Here is a 25103-nt window from a genome sequence, read left to right as displayed (position 1 = left end):
AGGCGAGGGGGCTCCGATCAGCCTCTGACAATCAGCTCCCCCTGAGGGCTGTGTAGTGTCCCATCGCCCACTAGGGGACAAATCAGGGCACCTGCTCCTCGTTCAGGTGACCTCAAAACCAAAGACTCGGGCTGCTCATGGCAAAACTGGAAAGCAAGAGGATTCCCCTCCCCCTACGCTGTTCCGATTAATAGAAAAGGTAGGGAAGGGAGAGGGAGGAGAATAAAGGCGGCAGCGTGGAGTAGGGGTTTCATAAAGAAGTCTTGGAGGGCTTCCCTGGTGGCGCAGTGGTTGAGAGTCCGCCTGCCGAAGCAGGGGACACGGGTTCGTGCCCCGGTCCGGGAAGGTCCCACATGCCGCGGAGCGGCTGGGCCCGTGAGCCATGGCCGCTGAGCCTGCGCGTCCGGAGCCTGTGCTCCGCAAAGTCTTGGAAAGACAGAGAGAAGAGGAAACTGAGAAAAGTGGATAGGATCTTAGAGCTGCCCCCCACCCCACTGGCCTCTGTGAGGAGGGAGGGAGGCAGTCAAGACATGTGCTGGCAGGGTTGATGGCATGTGCTCTACACAAAGATTTAATGGGCAGAGCTAGCCATGGCTTATAGAGCGGGGTTGAGAAATACCTTCTCCACTGTGCCAAGTACATTACAGAAAAGTTACCATCAGCATAAGAAAATGTATTCCGGTTTCTGGGACTGAGATGAGGTCCAGCATGGAGACTCAACAACTGAATCACAAACTCAGGAAGGTATTAAACTTTCATATGGAGGGCCAGACCCAGGAGGAAAACAAGCTCTTTCTTATGCACATTTGTGCATGTTATCTGCCATGAAGCAGAATATACACATTGACATCCCTTTGAAATTGGAAGGAAGGGCAACAGCTCATGGCTTCATGTTTATTGAGAGCTTAATATGTGCCAGGCACTGCTCTATGTGTCTGACATGTATTAGCTCATTATATTTCTCATATCATGAGGACAAACAGGTCTCAACAAATCCCTTTAAGGAAAATACAGGTCAACATTTATTGCCAGACTCCAGACTGCTCCCCAGGCCTCACTCTGCCTACACTGCTAGTACAGCACACAGCAATACAGTTAGATATTTGTGTGCAGGCATCTAGACTTCCCTAAAATCATCCAAATTTCAAAAATTCTTCCTACTTTCCCCATCATTAACAAAAATGTGTCAGAAATTCCAGTGGATCAGTAGTTTCAAAATTGCTTCATTCAAGCTGGCTTGCGATACTTACAAAAGAGGCACAAATCACACACACACACACACACACACACACACACACACACACAAAGGAAAAGAAAAAGAAAAAAAGAGAGAAAAAATATTTCTAAGGAAATAATTGGAAATACTTGAGAAACGTCCCTGTCTGAGTCTGTTGGGCTGCTGTAACAAAATACCATCAATGTGGCGGCTTATAAACAACAGAAATTTATTTCTCACAGTTCTTAAAGGTTAGAAGTCTAAGATCAAGGCACCAGCATGCTTGTGTCCAGTGAGGGCCTACCTCCTGTTCATAGCTGGCACCTTCTCACTGTGTCCTTGCATGGTGGAAGGGACCAAGGGCTCTCTCTGGAGCCTCTGTTATAAAGGCGCTAACCTCCCTCAAATCACATCCCAAAGGCCCCACCTCCTAACACCATCACTTGGGGCTTAGGATTTCAACATATGAATTTGGGGGGACAAAATCATTCAGATCATAACAGTCCCATATAGGGAATTCCCTGGCAGCCCACTGGTTAGGACTCCTCGCTTTCACTGCAGGGGGACCGGGTTCAATCCCTGGTTGGGGAACCAAGATCCCACGAGCTGCGTGGCACGGCCAAAAAACCAAACCAAACCAAAGAAAACAAACAGTTCTGTATACTTGCTTCGTATATTATGCATCGGTACATTGACGCATAATATTTGGTATGAATTCAGATGGGTTATTCTAAAGATGGGGACCATCAAGACCATATAAAGGCATCCCCCAATTCTGGCAGCAGAGAAAAGGGGAAGGACCTGGAAAATGGAGATACCATACTCAGTAAGTACAGACGTTATGTACGGATTTACTAGGCTTCCAATCTAAAATAGTTTGAAATCTGTTCAAAGCAATAACATTAGCCCGGAGATGGAAACAACCTAAGTGTCCATCATCGGATGAATGGATAAAGAAGATGTGGCACGTGTATACAATGGAATATTACTCAGCCATAAAAAGAAACGAAATTGAGCTATTTGTAATGAGGTGGATGGACCTAGAGTCTGTCATACAGAGTGAAGTAAGTCAGAAAGAGAAAGACAAATACCATATGCTAACACATATATATGGAATTTAAGAAAAAAAAATGTCATGAAGAACCTAGGGGTAAAACAGGAATAAAGACACAGACCTACTAGAGAATGGACTTGAGGATATGGGGAGGGGGAAGGGTAAGCTGTGACAAAGCGAGAGAGTGGCACGGACATATATACACTACCAAACGTAAAATAGATAGCTAGTGGGAAGCAGCCACATAGCACAGGGAGATCAGCTCGGTGCTTTGTGACCGCCTGGAGGGGTGGGATAGGGAGGGTGGGAGGGAGGGAGACGCAAGAGGGAAGAGATATGGAAACATATGTATATGTATAACTGATTCACTTTGTTATAAAACAGAAACTAACACACCATTGTAAAGCAATTATACTCCAAAAAAAAAAAAATAACATTTTATTCTAGTGCCCAACTGAGTATAAAGCAAAAGAGGAAATATAAATGGCTACATGCATGGAAAATGTTCAATCTCACTAGTAATCAAAAAAATTAAAAACAATTAAGGTTGTTCCCATTAATTAAATTATAATAAGGAATGCAGAAAAGGATGTCGTTAAGCAGACACTCTCATAGACTACTGCTGGGAGCATATATTGGCATATATCCCTTTTAGAAAGTAACTTGGTAATAACTATCAAGAAATTTAAAAGGCTTCATATTGTTTGATCCAGTTATTCCATTCTAGGAAAACTACCCTATGGAAATATTAAATATGGAAAAGTAAATATACTAAAACAGTTCAACATCATATTTTTATCATGGCAAATAACTGGGAACATACTAAACTCCATGCTAGAGGGACTAGATTGTTAATCTATGGTACATGTTTCAGATGGAATATTATTATTATATCATAGCATTAAAGATTATACTCAAGAATTGTTTACAGTAACATTGTAACAGGAAATGTAGTGAGAAAAAGAATGTGTAGAGACTAAAAATAAACCCCCCAAAATAGAAAAATACTGAAAATAAACATGCTAAAATGGAAACATTGCCTGTTGATGTCAATGCAACTGAGAGTGTGATTCACAGACCAGCACCAGTCTGCGAACTGTGTTAACTGTTTATAAAGAAAATAATATTATTGTATGCATTTGGAAACTTTTAGCAATTTGATATTGCTGCGACATCGAAAAGCATGTCCCACGGAATTGAGAGTTGAACAGGGTGCAGACCAGCTTGAGTGCTGTCAAACTGGGATGGAGAATTCCAGGTTACATGAGCTGCACAGCAGTCACACACAGTGCGACATCACAGTCCATAAAGGACTGGAAATAAAAAACAACTGGCCCTTTACGTGGACCACTGGTCTAGGTGGTAGCACTGTAGATACTTTCATCTTTCTCTTCTATATTTTTCAAATTTTTTTATAACACTCTATTGCTATTATAAGAAAAAACATGTTTTATTTTTTTTTAATTCAAGTAAAAAGAGGAAAATAAATGTCACTTAACTGTTATATCTTTGGAAAACTTTCCTATAGAAATATACAAACATATACTGAGAGGCAGGAAGACACAGTGGTTAGGAAGATAGATTCTAGAGCTGATAATCTGGGTTTCAACCCTGGCTCCACTGTTCCACCATTTACCAGCTATGGGCTAGTTGCTCAACCTCTTGGTGCCTCAGTTTATTCATGCATAAAACAGGGATAATAATAGAACCTGTCTCATAGTGACTCATTGGGTTTGGCAGAATTAAATGAGTCAACATACATAAGGCCCTGGAACACAATAAGCTCTACATAAATGTTCACTCTTACTATTATAAATCATAGGCAGGGATGAGAGCTACAGTCAACCACATTTTCCAATTTTTTATTTGCAAAATGGGTCAAGAGGAACGGTAGAAATAGTAGTAACAACTGCAATTAATATTAAGCGCTTGTGTGCCAGGTTCCAAGCCAAGCACTTGACATGAATTAGCTTATTCATTATTAACAACACTAGAGATGGATAATACGTTCTTTTCATCCTTTCTGCAGAGGGGAAAACTGAGGTTCAGAGAAATGAAGTGACTTGCCCAGGGTCACCAAGCTCTTAGGTGTGTCTTCCTCCAGGGCACTTAGCTAGACACAGGAAGACAGGGGTCCCTAGAGGCTAGACTGTGAGACCCTTGAGAGCAGAAATGCACTGGGTCTTGTTCCCAGGGGGAGCCAGGGTCAGCAGCCTATTCAAAGACAAGGCCACAAGAAAAATCCAGGCCTTGTTTCCAGCCAGGGCCCTCACTGGGTCCCCCCCAGCCAGGTCAGCGAACAGCAGCTGGCCCTCCTCCCTAGCCTGGTCGGGGCGTTGCTCGTAGGGAGTGATCTAAGCCCTGAGGAAGGCAGCTCTTGGAATGCAACGGGAGGATGTAGGGGCTCATGAGTCATTCTGCTCCCCTCCTCGCTGTGGTCCTGGATGCATTTTATTACCCTCGTCACTGGGATGGCTGGGGATTGGTGGGGCACTCGTCCCTAAAAGGAAATCAGTCTGTTAACAAGTCCCATCTCTCCCTGCCAAAGGGGCTGGAGACAGAAGGAAGGACGCTGGTAGCACCCAGCTGTTTCCAGGCCTGGAGGGATTCAAGGAGGCAGAGAGGCTTGTGGGACACTTAGCAAGACCCTGGCTTCAGCCATCCGCTTGCGGATGCCCTTCTGTGAATTTCTCCACCAGTGAGAAATCTGGGCCCTCTGCAGCAAAGGGTATCCATTCCAGAAGAGTGTGAAACCTCTAAATATTCACCCCAAAAGTTGAGGGGAGAAAACAAAACTCCTTCCCTCAGAGAACGGGGACAGTGGGCCTGGGAGTGGTGAGACAGTGAAGAACACACAGAATTTTGCCCTGAAATCCAGAACACTCTATCTCTACCAGAAGTCTGAGAATTTGATGCCTAAAAATGTGTGGCCAAGGAAAAGCATTTCCAGTAAAATTACAGTTCAGGATAACTTTTCGTTTCTACCCTCTCTTTTCAAGTGTGAATTCTTAAAGAGAAACAAGAGTTTTAAAGTTTGGGTAGGCGTTTTTCTTCCCTAGTATTTCCTTTTTAGTGAGCAATTTGGTAACCTCCAACAAAATTCAAACGTAACAAATGTTTGACTCAGCAATTTCACCTCTAAGAATTTATTGTACAGATAAACAGGTATAGAATGTTCTTGTTTGCAAGCCTATACAGTGCAGCACTGTTTGGAGTAGCAAAAGACTACAAAAAAACTTAAATGTCCATTGATAGGGAACTGGTTAAATTTAACGATGGCACATCCAGGCGGTGCATAAAAATGTTTATTAAAAACTGAGGTAAATCCATATGTGAAAGATACTCAAGATAAATGGGTATGTGAAAAGTATAAACTGCTAAACACTCTTTACAGTGTTATTCCAGATCTATAAGAATAGGAGGAGTATATATGCTTACAAAAGAGAGAATATCTGGGCTTCCCTGGTGGTGCAGTGGTTGGGAGTCCGCCTGCCGATGCAGGGGACACGGGTTCGTGCCCCGGTCCGGGAAGATCCCACATGCCGCGGAGCGGCTGGGCCCGTGAGCCATGGCCGCTGAGCCTGCGCGATCGGAGCCTGTGCTCCACAACGGGAGAGGCCACAACAGTGAGAGGCCTGCGTACCACAAAAAAAAAAAAAAAAAGAGAGAGAATATCTGACACTACACTATTATGATGATCATCATCGGATACACTATCATCTTGAAAGCCTGAGAGTCGGAAAGTAAAGGGGCCCTTACTTTTCAGTTTATATTTCTGGCCTCTTTGAATTTTTTTTTTTTTTTTTTTTTACCATAAACACATTTAGCTAGTTTAATAAAAATAAAAGCAATAATATCATCTGGCTAAACATTAAGAGGTAAAGTCCATGAGAGTCAAGACACAGCTTTCTCTAGGGCCTTGACAGTGTCTGCCAGGGACTCATATATATGGAACTCCCCCTGAGGGTCAGGCTCTAGTTTAAACACTTTGCAAGTACCAATTCCTTTAGTCCTCATGAAAACCCTGTGAAGTGGGTACTAGTAATATGCCATTTTGCAGATGAGGAAGCTGGGGCTGAGAGAGAAATCCCAGGTCATGCAGCCAGTGTGTGGTGGGACCAGGCAGGCTGGGGGGCTCCGGAGCTAGAAACCTCCCTACCAGGCTGCCTCTCAATAAACGTTTGTTGATGAAATGGACAAACTAGAAAAGCAGCCAACACCTTTAAAGCCAGAGAAACTGTAAATAAATAAACAGTTACTATTGTTACTCTTTTATTCATCATTGTTAGTTATTATTGGCGAATGAAAAATAGACACTATTCAGAAAAGCCAGGTGGGCAAAGCATTAGATTTGAGTATGAAGAAGCGGATTCCCATCCCTGCTCTACCACTTAGTGGCTGAGAGACCTTGGGCAAGTCACTTCATCTCTCTGAGCCTCAGTTTCCTCACCTGTAAAATGGACATGACAGGACCTCCCATGGTTACTGTTAAGGATTAAATGTGACATCATATATGAAAGCACCTCTGTGCTTGACGTTCACTGGATACGTGTAAAAATAGGAAAAGCTACTGAGAATGGGATGAACTATGTTCAGAGCACCACCAAGCAGACCCCCATCATTTTCAACCTGCTGAATTTTAAAAATGAACTGAACAACTTATATGCATATATACTCCAACGATCTGAGGAGGAAATCAGAGTTTTTAATTGTTCTGATCCTGCCTCTAGAATATTGATTTAGGACATTTAATACCATCTCCAAATGCCAGGCTTAATTTGCATTGGGTTGGAAGCCGGGCTGCTGAGCGGTGGCTGTTGATTTTAGGCAGGGGCTTGGGAGGGCCTGCAGCCCACCTTCCTCCTGGCCCGCAGCCAGCCAAGAGCTGGCTTCACCTGGGACTCCGGCGAACTGGCTGTCTGAGGAGGCCACGTCTTTGATGGATTTTCACTGTTTGATTAAAGTGCAGCTGGGGCCTGGGGCTGAGCCGTACCTTTCGGCAAGATGTTCTTCACGGGTTGCACGAGCAGCCTGTGCTGAGGCCGTTTGGCCAGGGCAGAGCCCGACTTTGGCCCAATCTCTCCTCACCCAGGAAGCCTGTACTTCTGCCTTTTGGAGGCCCCGGGGCTCATTTTCAGGAGCTCAAGTCTCTGGGCACTGAATCTCAATGCAAAACCATGGCTTCCGGAGTCCCAGAAGACCTGCTTTACAAAACACCCCAGGCTGCTCAGCTGTTCTCCAGCAAATGCATTCAGTGCTCTGAGCCCACCCCCAGCACTTCATTTACCATCCAGGGGGCTAGAGGAAGTCCATTCATTATAGTCTGATTCATCAAAGTCTCCTTTATTGTAATTATTATGGAAAATTTCAAATAGACCCCAAAGTGAGAGATTAGTACCACAATCCTCCATGTACCCATCATCATTCTACAATAATTGACAACTCGCAGCCACTTTTCTCCACTGACACTGCATGATTTCAAGCAAATCCTAGACATTTGATCCTGTCATCCATATACATTTCAGTATGTATCTCAAAAAGATAAGGACTTTTTTCCCTTTTAAGGTAACCGTCCTCCCACCTGACAAATTAACAATAACTTCTTCATGTCATCAAATCTCCCGCGAATGTTTACGTTTTCCTAATTGTCTCGTAAATGACTTAGAGAAGTTGCTTTGTTTGAAGCAGGATCCCAACAAGGTTCTGGCTGCGTTTTGAATGGTACCTACGGTGTATTTGGCTTTCTCATCTTCTCTTCCCTTCAACCCCTACCTTGCACGGTGGTCCTGTGTGAGGGCTTTTGAAGCCCAGAGACACCACACACTTATATGGCCTTGGACACATAACCAAGCTCTCTCTTCAGCTTCCTCGCCTGGAAAATGGGAGTAATTATAGCTCCCTATTTCCTGGGGTTAATTGTGAAGATTAAAAAAAGCAGAACATGTAAAGTGCGCAAACACTCAATTAATATTAGTTCTCACTGTTATTATTTTCTGAAGGACAGCAACTTTGACAGAATTCCCAAGTACAGCATCCAGGCAACCAAATACAGTTACAGGTGGGAAGAAAACCGAGCAAAAACTGATGTGACCTTCTCCATTTTTCTCAGACTTTGAGCCACTGTTCACAGTGAGGAGGTAGAATGTGCTAGTTTAGAATTAGTCTCTGGAGCCAAACTGCCAGTGTTCAAATCCCACGTCTTCCACTTGCTAGCGACAGCAAAATGACGCATGCACTTGCCAAAGCTCCTTTCCTTGCCCTCTGGGCAGACAACTCAACTATGATTCTTGGTCTCTCGTACATGTAGGTATGGCCCCATAACTGAGCTCTGACCAGTGGTGAGTGGACAGAAGTGATATGGATGTCCATACCTGACCCATAAAAACTTCCCACTGCAGTCTTGTTCTCTCTCTCACTAGCTGGCTGATTGGTGAGGACTCAAAGAACCTGAAGGAAGGCAGAGCCATAAGGGGTAAGGGGCCTGGATCCCTGAATGACCACGTGGAAGGCAATCCAATCAATAACGATGCCATCGGGTTCTGCTATAAGCAAGAAATATACTTTTATGATGTTAAGTTTCTGAGAATTGGGGGCTTATCCGTACAGCAGCTAGTGTTACCTTAAGCAGGACACCAGCCCTGACCTTGGGCAAGTTACCTGGCCTCTCTGTCCCTCACTTTCCACATCTGTAAAGGGGCAGAGATGCTAATAATATCTATGTCATGGGGTTGTTAGGAAGATCAAATAAGTTAATATATGTAAAGCCTCTACTGCATTGCCTGGCCCATAACTGCACAACGCACTTATGTAATTATTGTCACTGTTGTGTTAATATTATTATTTGAAAAGCAATGGTATATCACCAAGAATTTCCGTATTTCACTTAAATGTACACGTTTTAAATCTTTGCTAGTTTCCTGGTATAATTTTTCTTTAACAATTTGGGGTTAAAACTGTATTCCAGGGCTTCCCTGGTGGTGCAGTGGTTGAGAGCCCACCTGCCGATGCAGGGGACACGGGTTCGTGCCCCGGTCCGGGAAGATCCCACATGCTGCGGAGTGGCTGGGCCCGTGAGCCATGGCCGCTGCGCCTGTGCGTCCGGAGCCTGTGCTCCGCAACGGGAAAGGCCGCAACAGTGAGAGGCCCGTGTACCGCAAAAAAAAAAAAAAAAAAAAAAAAAAAAGCTATGAAAATGAAAAAAAAAAAAAAAACAAAACTGTATTCCAGACAAACAATTTCTAATAATGCAAGTCAGTGGTATAACAGGATGATGACAATTCGCTTCACAGGAAATATTTCAGAAATACAGTCATTCTGCAAGATGAAGCGGCACCTAGTACAAGATGCAGCATGTCTGCAGTGCTCCTAGCCAACATTTAAAAAATGGGAGGATGAGACTTCCCCGGGGTGCACCTTTCTGGGTGGCAGGCAGGGCTCTCATCATGCTCAGGACGGAGGAGAGGTGCACTGAACTCTATGGAATTTAAAAAGCCTAAGTGCCCAAGAAGACTTACAAATGGTCAAAAAGCACATGGAAAGAGGCTCGACCTCATTAGCCACTGGGGAGATGCAAATGAAAACCACAATGAGGTGCTCTTCACACCCACTGGAAGGGTTATAATCAAAAGGTCAGATAATAACCAATGTTGGTGAGGATGTAGAGACACTGGATCCCTCATACACTGCTGGTGGGAAGGTAAAATAGTGCAGCCTGGAAGTTCTTCAACATGTTAAGCCTATGAGCCAGCAATGCCACACTCCTAGGTATATACCCGAGAGAAATGAAAACACAAGTCCACACAAAAACTTGCACGTGAAAATTGATAGCCACATTATTCATAATAGCCAAAAAGTACAAACCATTCAAATGTCCATCAACTGAGGAAAGGATAAACAAAATGTGGTGTATCTATTTAATAGATATTCAACATTGGTCAGCCATAAAAAGGAATTAAGTACTGATACAAGCTACAACATGGATGGACTTTGAAAATACTACGCTAAGTGAAAAAAGTCAGTCACAAAAGACCACATATCACAGGATTCCTTTTATATGAAATGTCCAGAATAGGTAAATCTAGAGAGACAGATTGGTTACTCGGAGGTAAGGGAATGGGGAGGGGAGGGTACAAGCTTTCTCTTTAGGGTGGTGAGAACATTCTAAAGTTGGTCGTGTCGAGGGTTGTACAACTTTGAATATATTAAAAAATACTGAATTTTCCTGCTCAAACGGCTGAATTGTATCTCAATAAAGCTGCAATATTTTTTTAAAAAGTACCCACTCCTCTATACGGATCAGACCACCTCTCCTCTGGACTCCAGCTGCCATCAGAAATCAGAGCACGTTCCCACCTCATCAGAAGCCTTTGAGAATTATGTGCCCTGTGTTACAATCCAGGTCTGTCCCTGTGCACAAGTGACAATGCCATGACCCACATATGCTAACGAGTCTGAAACTCAGGTGAGAGGTCACGGCTGGAAGTGTAGCTTGGGGAGTTACCAGCACATCCAGGTAGCAGATGAAATTGTCATCCACACTCCCATGTAAATTGATAACCCGACATAACTGTCCAACCCTAGCGATACAAGCAAGGTGTTTTTTGGTTTTCGTTTTCTATTTTTTGTCCACATAAGAGCATAAGCTAGACCATGAACCACATGTCCCAGAACCAGAAATAATGGAAGGGCTAGGTAGCTGGGAGCCCAAATTACTTAAATTGATGTCATATCATTTGAAAAGTGACATTCAAGCCTTACAAACCGAAGGACAATTGCTATCTATCTAATTCATGGCCCTGGACTCCTGTTTCCCACCTGCTCCAACACCAATTTAAGCAATTCTGAACTTTGATCTCCGAGGCAGAATGTCTCAGATTTATTGAAGTGTCGGGTCCCAACTGTGCTAACATCCACCCCTGGCAGGGCCATTACCAGGTGTGAAATCTGGGTGCCCCTCACCCCCGCCAAGTTCGGCACGGTGACAATCAGAAGGAACAAATCAACCTGCCTCTGCCTAGTCATCGTGGGAGCCTCGTAATTTACCGTAATGACAGGCATGGAGGAAAAGCGGGTGAAGAGATCGTTCTGTTCTCCAGGCCCTTGCCCATGTGCTGGAGGGGCTACTGAGCCCTGCAACCCTCAGCGAAGAGGCAGCTGCTGCTCCTCGCGAGGGGCTGTTTCAGGACTTGCCTGTATCCTGAGTTGCTTTAAAATGGAATTGCGCCACCCTTCTTCTGTGTTTTGCAGACAGCACCCAAACTGTCGGTTCCTACTGCCCCTGTTTCTCCCAACTGTCATCATTAACCACCTGTCATCTGCAGGTCTGTCCCCCAGGGCTGGGAGCCCTGGATAGCTCCGCCTTTCGATAAACCAGAAACACCCCTCTCCACTGAAAGGAAAGTTTATTTCCAGGCCTGGAGTGTAGGGGAGGCTGAGCGAGACGAGACCCAGGCTTCCCATGAGCCTTGGCAGCCTCCCCTCCTACCTCCACTCTGGGGGGCCAGGGAGTCCCGAGTCCACACTGAGCCTTAGCCTGCCCCTGCTCCTTTCCTCCTCAGCTAGGGTCCTGACTTGCCTGCTAGGTTCTGCCAGCTTCTGTCCCCAGGACCCTGAATCTCAGACCCCACCTACACTTGGAGGAGCCTCCCTGATTCAGGACGCAGACACCCAAAAGGTGCCAGGGATCCCTGCACCCTGCCATCTCGGTGCCCACGGACCAGGAGTGCCCTTGCCCCCGAAACTGGGTGACTGGTGTTGCAGACCCTCTTCCTGAACTCCTCTCTCACTTCCCTGCCCCACAGGATGCATTTTCCCTCCCAGCAGGCCCCACAGCCAAAGCCATGCCGGCCAAGACAAAAACTGCTTTAGGAAGAATTGTTTTGAATTGAAAAGTCAATGTAATACTGCAATTGGCAGATTATTCTACCGATGAACGTTTCCTAGAAAGAAACAAGTGCAGAGCCTGGCTCCACCGAGCCCTGTGGTGTAGTCGGGAGCTCTGCGACCTTGGGTTTACATCATTGAGGGAGCAGACACAGGCCGGCAGCCTTGCCCATCTGCCATCCAACATCATCAGCCCCAGGAGATCTGCTGCATCATCCCCAGCTCCTCAGGGTCAGGCTGCGTTTTTCACAGCCTAGAAGAGGGGAGTTGCCTCTGGATTTTAAAAGAGATAAGGGAATGAGTGAAGAGAGATGGGATATGACTCAGCGATGAAATAAATGCCCGCAATACATCACTCCTAGGGAGGGGATCTGCCTCCACAAGTGATTCCCCAGAAATACTCCCTGGGGTGCTGGGTGTGATAATTACATGCTCCAGCTGGCTCTGATCCATTCTCAGGAGGTGAAATGGGACACCTGACTACTGCCTCCTAAGCAGGTTGAGGAAACTGAGCCCCAGAGGCATCAGCCCTGCCCACTCTGTCAAAATCCAACCTGAAACTCAGAAGGCTCCCGAATCCCGTCCCTTCTCTTGTCAGCCTGTGGGGTTCCTCCTCTGGCTTCAAGACCCAGCTTGAAAGCACCACGTCGCCTAAGGGGCCCTTCACCCCTGAGATCCAGATTTGTCTGCTGTGGCACTCAGCCCCCTGTCTTGCGATTACCTCCCATTCGTCTGTGGTTACCGACTTGTGGGGCAAGTCCAAGAATTCAGAGATTAGGAGATGGGAGGAAGTGATCAAGGGAAGGAGGGGCTTCTTGAACAAACCTCCACTGGGTCTTACCTGCGCCTGGTGAGAACTCAGAGTGGCAGAGGGTGGCAGCTGTGACTTCAAGGATGATTACTGCCAAGGCGGACACACCTTGGGTCCTGTTATAGACCAGGCCATGGAAGGTTGAAGAACGGCCATGAGAGGATGTTCTGAAATGAAGACCTGCCTGTACTAGAGCTTACTTTGCACGTATCAGTGGCCAGGATGGAAATCTGTGCTCTCCTGACCCATTCATTTCCCATCCTACCCCACCCCACAGGTGACCTGGTCCTGCCAGAACAGAAACTTTCAGCCTAACAATGTTGGTTTTACTTTCAAACAACCTACCAGGAAGACCACCCAGACCCCAAAGCAGTCATGTCTCCTGGTTATCAATTATAAAATATTAATAGTAAGCAAGCCAACTGTTACCCTTTGACCCTATAATTGTACTTCTGGAGCTCCAGTCAAAAAAAAATTACTCTGAATATTAAAAAAAAAACAACAACACTTTAGGCATTATTTCTAGAAAAAATTTTAAAAGCACCAAAAGAAATGGTTAAGTAAACAATAGGACATTCACTCGGTGGAATATTATGCACCAATAAAAAGTATGTTTAATTAAAAACTATAATAACATGAAAACTATTTACATTATAATAAATGAAAATAAAGATACAGAATTTTTATCTATATAATATACATGGTATAATTACAATTATAAAAAAAGAAAAGTTATAAAGAAGGAAAAAGGAGAGAAAAAAACCCACCCCAAATCCTAATAGTGATTGCCTTTGGGAATTGGAACATTGCATGATTGTTTTCTCTTTCTATTTTCCCATAAATCCCATAAGTATGGGTTAATTTTATAATGGGGAAGAAAAAACAACTTTTATTTAAAAAGTCAGGAGCTAAGTGATTTGGTTCATTCTTCCTTCCCCCAAGAGAGTGTGCGGTAGTTAAGACTATTTCTGTTTAAACTGATGAAGTTCACTGCTCTTCCATCCATGGCCTAACATTTCCCTAAGGCTGGTTTGAAGGGAAGCCAATGACACTAGTCACAAAGTTGGTTTTTCTAAGGCTGCGGCAGGTGGGTATGTTCGGAGCAAACAGAATGATCACTTAGTAAATGCTAGGAGAACCAGATTGTAAGCGAGTGCTAGAGGGCCCCCACCCCACACAGATATTCTTCCCGGGCCTGACAAGGAGGCAGCGACCATGAACAGGAGCGAGGCAGAGCTCAGGCGGGCCTGGCATCAGCCACCCTCTGCTTTGGGAGGTTCTTTTTCTTGGTGGGCTGGAGTGGGGAGAGTTGTAGTGATGGAGCTCCCTTGCTGGGAAGTAACAATCGTGGCCGGGCTCTGGCCGATTTTCAGATTTCCTTAGTTCTGCACTTAGTGAGTAAATGAAGCTGAGAGAGGCAGGAAGGGATAAACGGGGCGGGGGAACAGGGCCAACTTGGAGGAACGAAAGGGATTCTGAATCTCTCTTGTAGAGTTCCATCTGCACGTTTCTCTTGTCTCCCCCAAACCTTGCAATTAGGCTACTCCACCTCGGTCCTTCTTCATTGAAGCACTTTAACATGAACGTGTGCAATGCCATTTCCACAAATGAAAACAAAGAATGCTGGCCTTGTCCCACCCTTGGCCAGTGGGCTTCCTCTCAGGCGCTCTGCTGCCGCTGCCCAATCCGCGCCCACAGATTCTAGGACCCACACCTCTGGTCTCTGGGGGCCTTTGTGTGTTTGTCAAATAACAGAGCTAAGTGATAATGTCTTCCCACAAAGAGATTCCTGAGGGGAGGGGGGAGGCAGTTTTCTAAGCCACACACACACACACACACACACACACACACACACACACACACAGCCAGAAGCGAGGCCTGGATGGAATCAAGGCCCCAGAAGAGTCATCGAAGCTTAGAGCAGAGTTCGAAGTAACCTGGGCATCTTATCCCCACTGACCTTTCAGGCACTTAAATACTGCTTTGCAGAGCACCTGTTAAGTGCCGATGCTGTGCTAGGCACCTGAGATACAATGTGAACAGAACAAATACAACTTCTGTCCTCTGGAGTCTACAGGGAAGATGGAAAAGAAAGGATGAGGCCATCTTTTCCCGGGGGCCCTGGTCCTCAGGCAAAGCCCTCATTTGGATTTCCTACTGACTGCAGGCTACAGAACATATTGAATATGTAAGAGAATGTTTACATCTTTTTTTAAGGTATTTTATTTTTATTTTTAAAAGTATTTTTAAAGCCTTTTATTATTAAAACTGTTGTAGCGCTTTCCTCAACTGTGTTCTTTTTCCCATGGCAGTAAGTGGAGATTTTAGATGCTTACACATGTTTACATAAGGATTTCATCTCTCCTCCTGTACTAATGGCTAAAACATAATTATGAGCTGCGCTTGTTAACCAAATGGAGATATTCCATGAGACAAGGAGACCGATTCCTAATATGGAGGTGTCCTTGGACCGCAGCCCACTTATCCTGGTTTCCATCTCCTCCTCCCGACACAGAGGTGCCTTCATTAGTGGAGGAAAGAAAGAGGTCTTTGTGATGATGTCACTCCCAGACCACCCTACACAGACAATAAAACTGAATTTGAGAGAAGCCTGGTGAAATGAGAGCTCCGAAGTCATAGAATACCAGAGCTGCAAGGGCCCTGAAAGGTTACTTAGCCTAATCGCCTGATGTTAGAAACGGGTAAAGGGGAAGAGCCTTGTCTAAGGTTACACAACCAGTTAGTGGTGGGCTGTTTTCACCAAGGTAAATATGGGGAAATTCATTCCATAGAAATTGCAATATCATTATGTGTTAAATACTATGCCAGGCAGGAGGAGCACAGGAGGAGAACTCTCGTCATAACGTGACATGCACAGCCACATGGCAGCACAGAAGGAAGCGTCTTCCCACAAAGGGAAGCGTCTCACTCTTCCTAGGGGAGCTACAGAAGGCATCAAGCAGGACGGGATATCTGAGTTGGGTCTCAATGATTGAACAGGAGTTTGTTGCAGAGAGAAGGGAAGAAGGTCATTCCAGAAACATGGAACCACATGTCTAAAGGTGAAAACACGTGGAAGAACATGATGTGTTTGGGGAATGAAGAGCATTTTCGTATAGCTAAAATGGAGGCTTCTTGAAAGGGATATAATGGAGACTAGACCAAAAGGGCAGACCACGGGGCTTCCCTGGTGGCGCAGTGGTTGGGAGTCCGCCTGCCGATGCAGGGGACACAGGTTTGTGCCCCGGTCCGGGAAGATCCCACATGCCGCGGAGCGGCTGGGCCCATGAGCCATAGCCGCTGAGCCTGCGAGTCCGGAGCCTGTGCTCCGCAACGGGAGAGGCCGCAACAGTGAGAGGCCCGCGTACCGCCAAAAAAAAAAAAAAAAAACAAAAAAAAAGGCAGACCACGGAAAAACTGTGAAGGACTTAACACCACGCTAAGAAGTTTGCTGGGGAGATGTTATCTCGGTGCTTAATAAAATCACATATCGGCAAAAGGATGAAGGGTGGGTTGAACAAAAAAGGACCAGAGCTAGGGAGACTAGTGGGGTGGATACGGCAATACTTCAGGTGGAAAATAAAGACGCTAAAGATTAATAAAATAAGCAATCCCAAAGAAGACAAAGAGCACTCATGAGGCCTGCATTAAGGCAGCAATATTTAGATGGCAGAATTAGCAGGACCTCGTGAGAGATGATTGGCTGTGGGGATGAAACAGAGCAGGGATGGGCGAACTACTGCCCAAGGCCATATCCAGCCTCCATCCATTTTTGCACAGCCCCACTACTAGGAACGGTTTTCATATTTTACAAGTGACTGAAAAAGAACAAAAGAAAAAGAATATTTTGTGACATATTAAAATTATGTGAAGTTCAAACTTCAGTGTCCATAAGTACAGTTTCATTGGAACACAGCCACGCTGGTTCATCTGCCCATCATCTGTGGCCTCAAGGGCAGAGCTGTGTAGAGGCCAGAGGGCCAGCAAAGTCTAAAATATTTACTACCTGCCTCTTTGAAAAAAGTTGCTGACCTCTGAAACAGAGGACAACTGCACCATTTCCACCTTAGGCAGCTGGTGGGATGGTGGAAGAGGAGAAGCAGATTTGGGCAAGTGGGACAATAATAATTCCATTACAGGCATGCTGAATCTGAGGATCCCGTGACACATCCAGGAGACAGTGGAAAGATGTATCTGGATACAAGATCTGGATCTGAGATGTGGATTGGGGAACCACAAATGGCCAGGTGGCCCTTGAAGCCATGGGAGTAAGTGAGAAAATCCATGGAGAGGAAAGCAGAATGAGAGGGCAAAGCAGGTGAAGTCAGGCCCCCGGGAAATGCTGCTGAGAGGTAAACAAATAACAGAAGCTCGAGAAGGAGTCCAAAAAAAATAGACACAGGGAACAATTCAGTGTGGATAAGATCAAGGGAGAAGAGAATTTTAAGAAATTTTAAGAAAGAAAAAGTTGAGGGACTTCCCTGGTGGCACAGTGGTTAAGAATCCGCCTGCCAATGCAGGGAACATGGGTTCTATCCCTGGTCTGGGAAGATCCCACATGCCGCGGAGCAACTAAGCCCATCTGCCACAACTACTGAGCCTGTGCTCTAGAGCCCGCGGGCCACAACTACTGAGCCCGCACGCCTAGAGCCTGTGCTCTGCAACAAAGAGAAGCCACCGCAATGAGAAGCCCATGCACCACAATGAAGAGTAGCCCCCGCTCGCCGCAACTAGAGAAAGCCCGTGCATAGCAACGAAGACCCAATGCAGCCATAAATAAACAAACAAACAAATAAATAAATAAATTTATAAAAAGAAAAAGTTGAATAATACGAACGCCACCAAGAGCCCAAGTGGAGTGACGATTGAAAAGGAGACTGGATTCTGGAGAATTTAGCCAGTGAAGTGTAAATCTTGGGAACAGAAAAAATTCTTCAATCGACTTCCAGGAGTCCACACTCTCCCACTTCCCCTCCTATCACACTGGTCACTCCTTTCCAGCCTCTCTCGCTGGTTCCCCCTCATCTCCCAATTTCTAAATGTTGGAAAGTCCATGAACCTCTTCTACGTCCTATACGCCTTCCTTGATGATCTCCTTCAGTCTCATGGTTTTAAGTACACCTACACACAGAGGTGTCTCCAGCCCAGAACCCTCCCCTGAGCTAGATTCCTAGAACCAACTGCGAACTCAATATGGCCCCAGGAAGTCCAGGAGGCACCTCTAACTAAACAGGTCCAAAAGAGAGTCCTGCTCTTTCTCCCCACATCAGCTCTTCCTGTAGAATTCTCCAACTCAGTTAACGTCAATTCCATCTTTGGGTTTGTTCAAACCCAAACCCTGGAGTCATCCTGATTCTACTCTCTCACCTTCCAGCCGATCTTTCAACAGATCCTATCCACTGTATCTTCAAACTATATCCAGAACTGAACGCTCACCCCTCCACTGCTACCGCTCAGTGCTAGACCATCTCTGTCTCTCACCTGGATCATTACAGTGGCCTCCTAACTCACCTCCCTGTTTCCACTCCTGCCCCCCTCAGCCACTTGCCACCATCAGAGCAAGCGTGATCATATTATTCCTCGGCACAAAACTTCCCGCGTCCCTCTGAGTAAAGGCCCCAGGCTTACGAGGGCCTCCAGAACACTACACAGCTGTCCCCTCACTCTAATTACCCCTGAGACCTCACCACCTTCCACAGTTGTCCTCAAGACACCAGGCCCACTCCCGCCTCAGGGTCTTTGAATCTGCCATTCCCTCTACCTGCAGTGTTCTTCTCCAAGATACACATACTGTGCTCGCTCACTTCCTCAGGACCTTACCCAAGTAAACCCTTCTCGGTGAGGCCTTCTCTAGCCACCCTATTTAAAACTGTCAACCATCCCTCCTCCCTCACTCCACAACGCTCCATTTCCCCCTTCCCTGCTTTATTTCGCTCTAGAGCACTTATCACTACTCTAATACAATATGTACATTTTACCAATTAATCTTGTCTTTTCTACTAGAAGGCAAGCTCATGAAGGCAGGGATGTTTGTCTGTTTGTTCCCTGCCATATCCCAGCACCTAACACAGTGCCTGTCACATGGCAGGCAACTCAATAAATAACTGGTGAAAGAATGGGAATAGCGGATCAGCAAGTGACTAGGAGTGCAGAAAGGGGAAGCCAGTGCAGACAACTTTTCCAAGGCCTCTGGTGAGCAACTAAGAGGAAACCAGCATCGGGAGTGTCTACAAATGGCAAAGGCTCAAGCATATTTGCAGATGTTAAGGTGCTAGAGCAGCATGAAAAAGATTGGGGATATGAGAAAAACGATATGGCTATGCCAAGTCTGGGAAGAAGTGGAAGTGAAGGGCCTCATGAGCAAGGGAAGAAAGGACCTCCTCGGAGGGGACTAAGAGAGGGAGGGGACAGGAAAGGACAGGTGTAGATACAGATGGGACTGGCGGGTGGGGGGGTGAAGAAAATTTGAACAAGTTCATACCTGGCACTTAATTTTCTAACTCAAGGTCTGGGGAAGAGCTTGAGTGACAAGGGTTTCAACATGGCACTTTGGAAAATGAAGATGCAAGCTGATTAGGAGAGAAGGATTGCTCAGCAATGCTGAGGCTTCTGCTCACTCTAGAAACCATAAAGCTATTGCAGAATTTGGGGATTTCCCCCAGTTACATGGGACAGCCAATGAGAACCAAAATGGTACACTTTGGGCACCAGACAAAATATAAAAACTCTGAGGGATGATAAATAAGTGGTTAAAATATAGGAATAACCATTGCTGCAGGCCTAATTTAGGGCACCTTCAGCTGGGAGATACAATTCAAGATGACATTCCTGGAAAGAGCAAGTCGTGAGGACAGATTTGGAGGAAGGCAGGTGAAAAGCGGCCCTTTGGCAAGTAGACTCTGAAAGGCTAGTCTAAGAACTACACAGCATAAATGGGGACTGGAAACCCAAAACGAGAAGATCCACAGAGGAAACACAAAAGCTCCCTAGCTACAACTCATGAGAATGGGACCAGGTATTTGTAAATGCTGAAATGTGACATCTTGGGAAACAGGATGATCTGACTTGCAAAGAAAGATCCCTAATTTCTAAAGGACCAAAATAGTGCTACACAGGCTTCATACTGTCGTGTGGAGCTTTTTGCAGAACCTGCAGAATCTTCTTGCAGTCCATGATGAAAAGACTATTTCAAATTTGAAAGACTATTTAAAACTGAGCTGTCAATTTTAATAGCTTCCATTATTTGTGCCATGCTTTGTTTCATTTAAGCCTCACAACCTCCATGTAAGGAAGGAATTTTTATTCCCATTTTATGGATGAACGGAGGTTTCGAAGCATTGAGGAACTTGTCCGAAGTCATAGCAATAAATAAATAGCCAGACCAGAAATCAAGCCCAAATATGTCTGGTCCCAAAGACCATGCTTTTAGCCTCTATTCTCTCTTGCCTCCCTCATGCTATTTTTTTCTTATGAAACACAGGAGTGATCATTAGTTTTACTATGTTCTTATGAGACTTCCAGTCATTCTATGATATATGTTAGTAGGTATTCTTAGGAAAACATACTTTTAATATGAAATTATTGACCTAAATATTCTAACATGTATCTGACTGTGAGACACAACAGGTTTCAAGTGAATGAATGGGAGTCCTTGGGCCCAGGAGAATTCTACGCCAAAGCACTGGGGAAATTTGTGGATAGACCAACGTCCATGATCTTGAGGAATCATGAAGAATGGGAGGTTCCAGAACACTAGGGGGAACATGGAAGAAGGCAGTCTCTGCAAAGCACAGAGCTGTGAGTTTATGCAGGATCCAGAGCAAGACCTAGCCTTATTGTTACTGAAGAGATGGTCAGTGGGCCCTTGACAGGGAAAGCACCGATCACTGAGCTCCAGCACGTGCTCGCCAAGAGCAGGTCATTGCAGACCAACCCCACTGCCGTCTTTGACTTTGCAGGACCACCCCGTGTAGCAGCAAGCGGCTATAGCTGGGTGACGGCATCCCTTTAGAAGAAGCACATGCTCTTCCATTCACCCCCTTACATCCCCTGGATTAGCTAACAGACTGAATAACAGAATCAGGACTTAACAGTTAAGTACTATAACAAGGATAAAAATAAGATCTTGCCCTTGGTTTCAAAAACCCAACTGAGCCAATCCAAGATAGGGAAGGGAATGATTTAGGAGCAACAAACATTAAAATGTCTTTGAGTGAGCTGGTAACAAGCTCAGAGATAGCCGTGATGCTGCTGGCAGGATAAAGGAAAGCAGCCTCAGCTGCATTAACAGAATGTGGTGTCTCTGCTAGAACAAAGGAGGTGACAGCCCTGTCCTCATGGACCGGACTACCACCATACTGTGTTGACTTCTGGGCAGCTCACTTTAAGAGTCTGCTAGTTATTCTCTGTTTCTCAACACTCCCACTATGATCTACTCTCTGCATTGCTCTGCGCCCTAAGGGAGCTGACCCCGACGTATTGCATCACCCAGATTCCCTTGCCCTGGTGACTTCCCACGGGGTCTGGCCAATGGGCAGAACCAGCAAGAGGTTCAAGGGCAAGAAGAGAGAGAACATGCAAGTACCTCTTGCGCCACTGTCTCCCTGATCCATCTCTACATTTCCGACAGTGGCTGTGTCCCTCTACAGCTACAGTTCCTACCAGGCAGCGCCCCTTCCATAGCTCCAGCTCTCAGTGGGTTGCGGTTTGCTCCCCTGGCCCTTCAGGCCTAGGGGTGGTAATGGCTTCCCCTTGGTGGTAGCTCCTAGGTGTCTCAGCAGACTTCTGGGTTCTCTTCACCCTGCCCACATCTCTGTAAACAGTCCCTTCAACACATTATTTTAAAAATCCCAACTAATGTGCCCTTCTGTTTCTTGCACAGACCCTGACTGAAACTGAAAAGATAGGATACCAAGGGGCCATGAAGCTCATCTGTGAGGACCAGCGACTGGAACAGAGGATGTTTGGACTGATCAAGGGGCTCCACAAAACAGGCTGGTCCACTTGGAGAGAGTGAAGAGCCACCGTCCCACTCGTTCTCCTGGCTGCATGAACAGAATAGGAGTACATACAGAGAGACCACCTTTGAGCTCAATATAAAGTAAACTTTTCCAAAGAGTTGGCAAAGTGGGGTGAGCACTTCTGGTAGGTCATGAGCTTCAGTAATTCTCAGTTGCCCAGTCTCAAGCTGGAGAGCCCATATCGGGAACACTGTAGGAAAAAGTTACAGGGATACCTAGGAAAAGACCCTCCAATCCAGGGTTTCACAATTTGTTACCAGCTACACACTACTCACACAACGGTTTTCCGAAATAAGCACACTGGAGGGAGGGCAGGGACATTTTTGGGGATATGTTTTGCTGCTTCTCAATTCAATATAGAGAATAGAAGTCTAGTTCTTTGTATCAAACTTGATAATTCTCAACACTGAGTTCTTTTTCATGCTTTAAGATAACTCAGGAACATGAAACTTATTTTACATATCATCACAAACTTAAAAATGTTTATTCCCAAACCACTGAAGTCTATGAAAATAAAAAATTTTTTAACTAAGCATCTTCTACCTACACACCAGTCACTAGCCCTTTTTCCAACTGTCACCTCATTATTCAAAATAAAAATCAGGATGCTACAAATAAATGGTGGAGAGGATGTGAAGAAAAGGGAACCCTTGTCTACTGTTGGTGGGAATGTAAATTGGTGCAGCCACTTTGGAAAACAGTATGGAGGGTCCTTAAAAAACTAAAAATAGAACTATCATATGACCCAGCAATTCCACTCCTGGGTATATATCTGGAAAAGATGAAAACTCTAATTCAAAAAGATACATGTACCCCAATGTTCATAGCAGCACTATTTACGATAGCCAAGATGTGGAAGCAACCCAAGTGCCTATCAATAGATGATGGGATTAATAAGATGTGGTGTAAGAGAAAAACAAATACCGTATGCTAACACATATATATGGAATCTTAAAAAAAAAAAAAAAAGGTTCTAATGAACCCAGGGGCAGGACAGGAATAAAAATGCAGATGTAGAGAATGCACTTGAGGACACGGGGAGGGGGAAGAGTAAGATGGGACGAAGTCAGAGAGTGGCATGGACATATATACACTACCAAATGTAAAACAGATAGCTAGTGGGAAGCAGCCGCATAGCACAGGGAGATCAGCTCAGGGCTTTGTGACCACCTAGAGGGGTGGGGTAGGGAGGGTGGGAGGGAGACACAAGAGGGAGGAGATATGGGGATATATGTATACGTACAGCTGATTCACTTTGTTATACAGCAGAAACTAACACAACATTGTAAAGCAACTATACTCCAATAAAGGTGTTTAAAAAAAATAGATGTGGTGCATATATATATATATATATATATATATATATATATATATATATATACACACACACAGTGGAATGTTACTCAGCCATAAAAAAGAAACACTGCCATTTGCAGCAACATGGATGGACCTAGAGAATATTAGGCTTAGTGAATTAAGCCAGACAAAGGCAAATACTGTATGATATCACTTATATGTAGAATCTAAAAAATAATACAGATGAATGTATATGCAAAGCAGAAACAGACTCACAGACATAGAAAACAAACTTGTGGTTATCAAAGGAAAGAGAGAAGCAGGGAGGGACAAGTTAGGGGTGTGAGATTACAGATACAAACTATTATATATAAAGTAGATACGCAACAAGGATATACTGTATAGCACAGGGAATTATACCCATTATCTTGTAATAGTCTGCAAAAAATACTGAATCGCTATGCAGTACACCTGAAACAAACACAATATTGTAAATCAACTATACTTCAATTAAAAAAAAAAGGATGCAAAATCTGCCCATGGGACAAAATATTTTACATGTAAACTGTCCTGGAAAAAAATAAGATCACCTCAATTCACCCTGGTGAGAAAAAGAAAATGGTTTTTGCGAGAGCCCTTAACTCTTGAGTTCACAGAAGGGTCAGATCAGATCCCAGGATGCTACAAGTGTGTCTAATCGAGGTTTTCTCCTTGGGTGTGAGTTTATCATTAATCACAAGGCGGGACTGCTAGGACTGCCACCTCTCCACTCATTCGTTCGACAAACATTTGGTGTTGATCTACACATTAACAGAGCCCTGCTGGGCCCTGGGGACGGACGAGAGATCCAGAGGCCAAGGCTGCTACCGTACACTTCAGCAGGTCTAGGAAATGATCTGATTTCAAAGACCAATGAAGGCAAAGAGTGAGAATGACGGCGCCCAAAAAAGTTTCAGAAGAAACTTGGAAACTGCCAGCCTTCGGCGCGGAGAAGGCGGGGACTTGGGCCCAGGGGAGGACGCCGCCTCCGGGCTGGCGGGCCCGGCCGCCTCCTCGGCCCCCGGCCCAGCGCGGGCGTCGCCTAGTTGCAGGCCCGAGTTGCCACACCCGATCGCCGCGGGGCCCAGGAGGGCAGCGCCCGGGCGACCCAGAGCAGGGCTGCGGCGAGGCCCGGCCCCATGAGACATTCCCGGGCAGCGCGCGCCCGCACCGCCGCGCGCCCCGCTCCCCGGCGCCGGGCACCCGCGGCGCGCTCCCGCCCTGCCCGAGGAGCCCCGGCCCCTCGGCCCCGCGCCCGGCAACTCGCCGGCCCGGGCCGCACTCACCCTCCTTGGCTTTCTTTCTCCGGGCCAGAGTTCCTCCGAGTTTCCCCAAGAAGGAGTCATCTTTCTTCCGGGACGGGGGCGACTTGGGAGTGGGGGACTTGGGGACAGACGGCGACTTCTGCGGGGAGGTGGCCATGGCGACGAAGCGGGCAGCCGCGGGCCGGTCGGGACGCGGAGCGGGCGCCGGGCGGGCGCGGCGAGCGCGGCGGGACTGAGGCTGCGGCTTTCCAAACGGAAGCGGAATTATTCCAAGCATTTGAGGCAGCTCACGCTCGCCTTTCCCTTCCCTCTCTCCCTCCCTCGCGCCGCCCTCCGCCCTGAAAGGAGCTGCGCGCTCGGGGCCCGCGCCCCGCTGCTGCCCGGAGCAGGGAGGATGCCCCAGACCTGCCCCTTGCAGGACGTGCGGCCTTACCTGTTTCGGTGTGTATGACCCTCTCAGCCTGGGAGCCCTGGAGCCTGGAGGCCGTACTTGCCCCGGCTCCGCACTCAGCAGAGTTCC

At 46.1% G+C, this 25103-nt stretch overlaps 1 protein-coding gene across 2 annotated transcripts in view; it reads right to left on the bottom strand.

The window, feature by feature from the left end:
- PARVA (parvin alpha) overlaps positions 1-24812 on the bottom strand; it is a 178338-nt gene extending 153526 nt beyond the window's left edge. Inside the window, exon 1 of one of the 2 annotated variants that reach the window (XM_082844859.1) lies at positions 24605-24812. In XM_082844859.1, coding sequence (XP_082700985.1) covers positions 24605-24740 — 136 coding nt within the window. In that variant the 5' untranslated portion in view covers positions 24741-24812. The remainder of the gene's footprint in view (positions 1-24604) is intronic. The other variant, XM_082844860.1, reaches the window with a different exon arrangement.
- Positions 24813-25103: the final 291 nt, after the last annotated feature.

This window comes from Leucopleurus acutus (genome assembly GCF_964270905.1).
Source record: "Leucopleurus acutus genome assembly, chromosome: 8".
Lineage (NCBI taxonomy): Eukaryota > Metazoa > Chordata > Mammalia > Artiodactyla > Delphinidae > Leucopleurus > Leucopleurus acutus.
Note: the sequence above shows the minus strand (reverse complement) of the source record. Positions and strands in the feature narration are given on the sequence as shown.